This window comes from Alosa sapidissima, chromosome 10 (genome assembly GCF_018492685.1).
Source record: "Alosa sapidissima isolate fAloSap1 chromosome 10, fAloSap1.pri, whole genome shotgun sequence".
Taxonomy (NCBI): Eukaryota; Metazoa; Chordata; class Actinopteri; order Clupeiformes; family Clupeidae; genus Alosa; species Alosa sapidissima.
Window position 1 is genome coordinate 12,719,737 of NC_055966.1, and position 7,649 is coordinate 12,727,385.

The following is a 7,649-nucleotide window of genomic DNA, read 5'->3' on the forward strand; positions in this document are numbered from 1 at the left end:
AGGAGCCCTTGACATAAGAGACAGAAGGAGAGGGGTGTGTGTGTGTGTACGTGTTTGTGTGTGTGTGTGCGTGTGTGTGTGTGTATCTATATCTATCATATGTTTAGAGTATTTTGACTCACTCAAATAAAAAACATCAGTTTAAATATTACTTTGTCCTCCCTCCCTCTCCTTCTCTCTCTCTCTCTCTCTCTCTATTTCTCTCTCTCTCTCTCTGTCTCGTAGCCATCCGTCTCCCAGTGAAGGGAGCGACCACGGGCTCCATCATCGGCGGAATTCTCGGGGTCATCATCCTGCTGGCTTTTATTGCCACGGCAGTCGTTCTCATCCGGAAGCACCGACAGGCCAAGAATGCAGAGTGAGTCTCACACACACACATACACACACACACACACACACACACACACCAAAGCTGTTTTCAGACATGACCTCTGGACAATGACGAGTAAACGCAGTCGAGTGTTCAGACGTGATTGTCACGCACGGACAGCACGGGTGGGACACGCCTGGACTAAAAACTTCTGGTGGTCAAAGTTGGGGGAGGAGCCACGGTTGACGCACAATATAGGCTGTCAATCAATAATGATTAATAATGCTAATATGGGTGGGTGTGGGTGGCACCAACAAGAATTAAGTTTTAACCTGGATTAGATCAAGGTTCATCCATCGTTTTAATCTTCTTTTAAATGTTCACAGAAACCTGGATTCATTGTAATCCTGTTGCTCAACTGCTGTAAACTCAGATTTAAATTTCAATTAGGGATTCTTTTAAACCTGCTGCTGAGGTGGTTTCCATTTCTAAAAATGGCAGCATTAGATGGATTGAAGAAAATCGAGTTCCACAAAGGGAATAAGAGACCCTGTGGAGTTTTATGAGGAATTTTAAAGGAGGTATCGGAACGTCACATATAACCAACAGTCACGTATGTCCAGGGCTGTAGTCAAGACCACCTTTGTCGAGTCCAAGACAAGTCCAAGACCAGGACTAGTCGAGACCAAGTCAAGACCGAGTCCAAAGAGGTTCGAGTGCAAGACAAGACCGAGTCCAAAAAGGTTCGAGTCCGAGTCAAGACCGAGTCCAGGATAGGGAAAAAAAAGTCTTATGCATGACAGTATCAAGACAATCATTTTGGGTTATTATTATTATTATCTAAAAGCAAAACCAGTGTGACAACACCCAGGATTTGTAAGTGTAGCCATTCTCCTTCTCCTCCAATATTATTATAGGGCTGTCAAACGATTAAAAATATATATTTTGAAATGAATTCATCTCGATTAATCGCAATTAAAAAGTTCCTAAAGACTAAAGCTTCTTCAATGGCATATTAAATACAACATAAATCACAAAATTAATGAGTAACCACAAAGGTAAAAGTAAAACACTTTTATATTATTTAAATGATAATACTGACACAGTAATTGTGTTTTAAAGTATTCATTTCTTAAGAAATACTACACATTTGATGCTGTTTAACTCATTTGTAAATGGTGCACTGTTACTTTAAGCCCATTGTGGCCACGTTCTCATAATGATCTTTTTTTTACCAGCTCCATATAGCTGAAAATATAGCCTATAGCTATATGAAATATAGCCTATAGCTAGTCCACAAGTTCTAATATTGTTTGTACCACGTGTATTGCACAATATTAACAATGATAAGCATGATATTAAGTTGGTATAAACAGCTTTCATTCCTTTGGAAATAGAAGCATGTAATGACATGATGCTAGCTAGACATTTTCTGTTTGCAGTTAAAAGTGAATGATGAGCCTGCCTGAGCCAGTCACCTAGCTAGCTTAGTGGAATGTGAATGTTCAATCGGCATAATATGTGCTTTATGTAAACAAATTATTGAAGACTTCAAGACTCACCAGTTCCATTACACAAAGGCAAAGACAACTCTTCATATTTTTGTCCATTTTTCAAATCACAGTGAGTGCAGCCTACATGTCAAAGTGCCCTGGCTCTCACAGTTTATAACTGGTCAGTAGTGGAAATCGGATAAATCCCCAATCTCCTCTCCTCGTCTTTGTTGCCTTTTTTTTATAAGTTTATTATATTAAAAAGGAGATATTATCAACAACGACAAGCCAGCTGGAGCCTGCCAATCGTTTTCTCTCCCTCTCGTGTGCGCTCAGACACGCTCTCAAATAAATGGAGTAGCATAAGTTCAAGTTGGATCTTAATGGAGAGGACCCGAAAAGTATCATCTTTATGTAACTGTTGATGTTGGTGCATTTTGACATTTTAAACGATCTAACAAGAGTGAAAAGCAGTTTGCAGCAAAGCTACTATTTATTGGCTAAATGTTGGTTCCTCTTCAGCTAACTCCACAGACAGTAAAATAAACTCGAGCTTGCGGTTTTAGGTTTTGCGGCTTCCGTTACGTGACATCAGCCCCCCACAAAGGTAAACACTATTGCGTTCATATTTTGTAACGCATTATGTATTTCAAAATTAATCGCGGCGATTGACACGTTAATTTCGATGGCCCTAAAGACACCTGGACTCGGTCGAGACCAAAAGCCATATTTGGCAAGACCAGTGGCCGAGACCGAGACAAGACCAAGTCCAAATACTAGCGAGTCCGAGACAAGTCCGAGACCATAGAAAAACGGTCTCGAGTCCGGACTCGAGTCCAAGACCGGACTCGAGTACTACAGCCCTGCGTATGTCCAACCTCTTACGTGTATGTGTCACTTAATATTGATTTCTATACAAACCAAGACGGCGGATTCCTAAAGAAACGCAAGCACCCACACCATAAGTTTATCTAAATTAGCTATGTACCAAAAAATCACATTTTACCGTGACTCGAAGAGCTGTAAACATTGTTGTAAGGTTGTACAAATCCGCTTGGAGCTCCAGTGGAATTTTGAATTGCGACGAGAATTCTCGAGCTAACTGTTCCGTGAGAAAGGTTGGGAATAGGCGCCCAGCACTAAACTCCGAGCATGGTAAACAAAATCGGATATTTCAGGCAGTAAAAGCCCCGGTAAGAACCAAACTAGATTTCGTTCAAATCTACACACCTATGGCTACTGAAAAATCTAAGGTTCATTTAGCAAATGTTATTTTGAAGTATTAAAAAAACATCGTTATTTTAGAATTTTCGAACGAAATGGTTTGTAATTAGCACGTTTATGATACCGATTAAACAAGTAATCTGTAATAAGATTACATTTAAAAAATCATGTATGCAATTAAACATGGCAGTGACCTGATTTATCTTTAAACTAGGTTTAAAGTTTGGTGCTGGTTAAAACTTAATCCTTGTTGGTGCAACCAACCACTCAAGGTTGTTAATCACAGGTTAAGGTTTTAATTGTGGATTTGTTAAACCATGCTTAAAATGAAGAGGTACAACATAGCTCGAATTAAATTTAAACCTAGATCTACAAATCCTTGATTAGGCCTAAACCAAGATTAATTTAAACCTTGTTGGTGCAACCCATCCAATGTCTGTAAACATGTAGCCCATTTTATGTGTCCTTAAAAGGGCAACACGTAGCCTGTTTTATACGTCCTTAAAGGGCAACACGTAGCCTGTCCGTCCCCAAGATGTACTCAAAATAAGAAGATCCTGGGTACCACAAGTTGCCCTTTTAAGACCGTCTTTTCTTCTAGCATGTCTTTTTCATCTAAGTGGTAGCCTAAACCCTAAAGGCTATGTGAATGGGCTAACTTAGCACTTTGATCACGTGTGATTTTATCAATAGCTTAAGTTATTGCTGCAATGGTGGTAGTTTACCAACTTGTTGTAGGCTACTTAAAAGAGATAGATGTGAAACTACCTTTGTTCTTCAGACATACGCTCACCCGAGTGAACTCGACACTTATCCAGTGCAAGAGATACACACACTCACTGACAGATACACCCACAAACACACACTCTCCAAGAGATATACACACTCACTGAAGGTCAAACTGTGTGTATTGCAGTGGTCCACCATCCCATAAGCCCCCACCTCCAAAGAAAAACAACGCCTCCTTTCAGCCGGTGAGTACTCAGCTATACGCAACTCAGAGTAAGTGCACAAGTATGCAGCTCAGAGTTAGTGCACAAGTATGCAGCCCAGAGTTAGTACACAAGTATGCAGCTTAGAGTTAGTACACAAGTACAGTATGCAGCTCAGAGTTAGTACACAAGTATGCAGCTGGGAGTTAGTACACAAGTATGCATCCCAGAGTTAGTACACAAGTATGCATCCCAGAGTTAGTACACAAGTATGTAGCCCAGAGTTAGTACACAAGTATGCAGCCCAGAGTTAGTACACAAGTATGCAGCTCAAAGTTAGTACAAATGTATACACAGCTCAGAGTTAGTACACAAGTATGCAGCTGAGAGTTAGTACACAAGTATGCAGCTGAGAGTTAGTACACAAGTACGCAGCTCAGAGTTAGTACACAAGTACGCAGCCCAGAGTTAGTACACAAGTATGCAGCTCAGATATACTACATAAGTATGTACATAAGTATGGAGATCAGAGTTAGTACACAAGTATGCACTGGTGTGTTCATGTGTGTGGTGTGTGGGTGTGTGTGTGTGTGCATGTATGTGGTACTTTCTGACGATGTGGGGGGGAGGGGGTACTGTGTGATGTATGTGTAGTGTGTGTGGTACTGTGAGGTGTGTGTTGTACTGTGTGGTGAGTGTTACTGTGTGGTGTGTGTGGTATGCATGTGTGTAGTAGTACTTTGTGGTGTGTGTGTGCATGAATGTGGTATTGTGTGGTGTGTGTGTGGGTGTGTGCACGTGACTGTGTGTGTGTGAGTGTGGTCTGCATCTGTGGGTAGTAGAAAGGGTTATTCAGTCCTGATGAGTTGTGTCCTGTTTGTGTGTGTGTTTGTCCTCTTATTCAGGTGAACACGGGTCATGATGGCGGTTCTGAGCATCCTCTGGATTATATGAACTATGAGAGACAGAACATAGAGCCAGTGACGGTGAGAACTTAGAACACAAAAAACTGCACTACAAACACGAAAACCAGCACTTAGAACCAGATGTTCATCTCTTTCCCCCTCAAGTTAAATCAAATGCTTTATTAGCATGAAGCTACGAGGCTGATATGCTGTAGCAGGCATTTATTATTGACATTTTATAAGATGCACTATTAATGAAAAATTGTGTGTGTGTGTGTGTGTGTGTGCTGTGGCGTCATTAGGATGTCTCAACATCGGGGGCTTCGCCAAGCTCAGACATTTCATCACCAATGAAATCAATAGAAATCTGTTCGGCGCGTTCCACCATGTAACTAGCCTTGTTTATGTTCATGTTGTTCGGCTCGTTCCACCATATAACTAGCCTTGTTTATTTAAGGCGGTCTAGTGCTGCTGGTGAAGTGCATATTTAAGGCGGTCTAGTGCTGCTGGAGAAGGGCATATTTAAGGCGGTCTAGTGCTGCTGGGGAAGTGCATATTTTTGTTCACATTCATACATCCTGACTGCACAAGCGAACCTGGCTGAGCTGAGGCTACATGACAGCTCACAAGAGTGGATAGGCTATATCACAAGAGTGGGTAGGCTACATGACCGCTCACAAGAGTGGATAGGCTATATCACAAGAGTGGATAGGCTATATGACAGCACACGTTTTGCAGTGAAAATGTTCCGCCTTTTAAAAGCAGGTGTAGCCTAAAGTAGTAGTTAAATCAGTCAATTACCCAAACTTTCAGAGACAACCAACAGAATCAGTAGGGCACCAGTTTTGTTTCATTGTACGCCTACCAGTGGTATGTCAAAAGCAACCTAAACTTTTGTTTACTTTTTAATGTCTTACTTTCATGTCATTCAAAGCGAATGGACTACATGCGCAATGCTATAGCCCCGAATGCCCAGGCCTAATAACGACCCCACTGCGTGTGTGTGTGTGTGTGTGTATGCGTGCGTGCGTGTGTGTGTGTGGTAGTCGTTATAAGATGCACTATTTATGAGAAAAAAGAAACAGAAAAAAAACAGACCAAACAATCTCTCTCTCTTCATCTCTCCATCTCTCTTTCTTCATCTCTCCATCTCTCTCTCTTCATCTCTCTTTTTTTCTCTCCATCATTCTCTCTCTCTCTGCCACTCAGTCCCTGTAGGATGTGATGAAAACCACACACACACACACACACATACACTCATACATACTTACACACACCCATACACTCACACATACCTACACACACACACACACATACACACACGCTCACACACACAAAGGCATTTATACCTCACGTAACAGAGCGGATATTTCATCTAATCCCTGAGTGACCCGACCTCTGATAATGTCACTTCCTGTTGTCCCCCAGGATCTGGATGCCTACCATGACGAGGAGGAGGAGCCCCAAAACCTGTCCAATGACAGTGGGGCAGCGTCCAACTGGGAGGAGCCAGCGGGGGACGAGACCCTGCCCCCATATGAGCCCCCCCACCCTAGAGAGGAGGCTGCCAACCCCCCCGCACTGGACCGAGGGGGCAGCTTCATGTCCACTGCCATGTACGTGTAGACAGGAGAGGGAGAGCAGGACGGACATGCACTCAATCATGCTGCATACATCCTCCCACCGACACACACACACACTCAAACATGCTGCATACATTCTCTCACCGACACACACACACACACACACACACACACACACACACACACACACACACACGTAACGGATGCCAGCTAGCTTAGCTGTGCTTGTGGAACGTTGGTAAACCTTACTCCCCGACGCCTCAAGAGTGCTGCTGGCATGCGAACCAGTAGCCTGGGCTATTGGCTCAATTGTTAGCACGCTCGCCTCCCGATCCGAGCTGCTGCTGTTTGGCGGGTTCGAGTCCGGGCGTGTGCAGGGCTGAATCGCGCAGGTTCAACACAACGCAGGTTACACACACACACACACACAGATACAGACACTCACACACACTCATGCACATACACTATTGTTGAGTGTGTGTGTGCAGGACTAGGTTACAGAAAACACTAATTAGTTGCATCATCAACTGATCAGCCTAGTGTGTGTGTGTGGGGGGGAGGCAATGTGTTGGTGTGTATAAATCCTTACATGAAGGCTTGTGAAGTAGGTTTGTGTGTGACAGAGAGAGAGTGTGTTTGTTGAGGTGAGTCCGATTTTGCATCCTCATGTTGACGTCAATGAGGAAGAATGTGTGTGTGTGAGAGAATGTGTGTTGTTCGGAAGCAGCTGTTTATTTAGAGTACTGTATTAAGTGTTTTATGATTAAGTTTATTTACGGTACTTTACTGTATTTGGTGTTTTATGTTGAAGTTCTTGCTGTTGAGCCTCATTTGACTCTTGGCCAGTTAAAATCTCAGTCTCCCCAGATACTGGTCTGTGTGGGAAATTGCCCCCCCCCCCCCAACCCCACCCTTTTGTAGACCTGCTGCAGAAGTGCCTTTTTATTCCCTTAATTGGATAGATTTGTATTGTCTAATTCGAACCGAACGTGCCACCACATAATGTTTTTGAAGGGAAATGATTTTGTAAAGCTGTGATTATTTTGATTGTTTGATGTTTTTATACTTTTATGCCTTAATGATTTGGACAACATGTGTGTTTGTGTACAGCAATAAAAGTAATACAATGGGAGCTGTGTGTGTGTGTGTGTGTGTGTGTGTGTGTGTGTGTGTGTGTGTGTGTGTGTGTGTGTGTGTGTGTG

General features: G+C 42.7%; 1 protein-coding gene across 1 annotated transcript in view; it reads left to right on the plus strand.

The window, feature by feature from the left end:
* The window catches only part of si:ch73-22o12.1 (nectin-2), a 69,670-nt gene extending 63,027 nt beyond the window's left edge, over positions 1-6,643 (plus strand). The window contains exons 7-10 of the mRNA XM_042108041.1: positions 226-358; positions 3,944-4,001; positions 4,865-4,945; positions 6,293-6,643. Of these exons, the coding sequence (XP_041963975.1) occupies positions 226-358; positions 3,944-4,001; positions 4,865-4,945; positions 6,293-6,490 (470 nt within the window). The 3' untranslated portion in view covers positions 6,491-6,643. The remainder of the gene's footprint in view (positions 1-225; positions 359-3,943; positions 4,002-4,864; positions 4,946-6,292) is intronic.
* Positions 6,644-7,649: the final 1,006 nt, after the last annotated feature.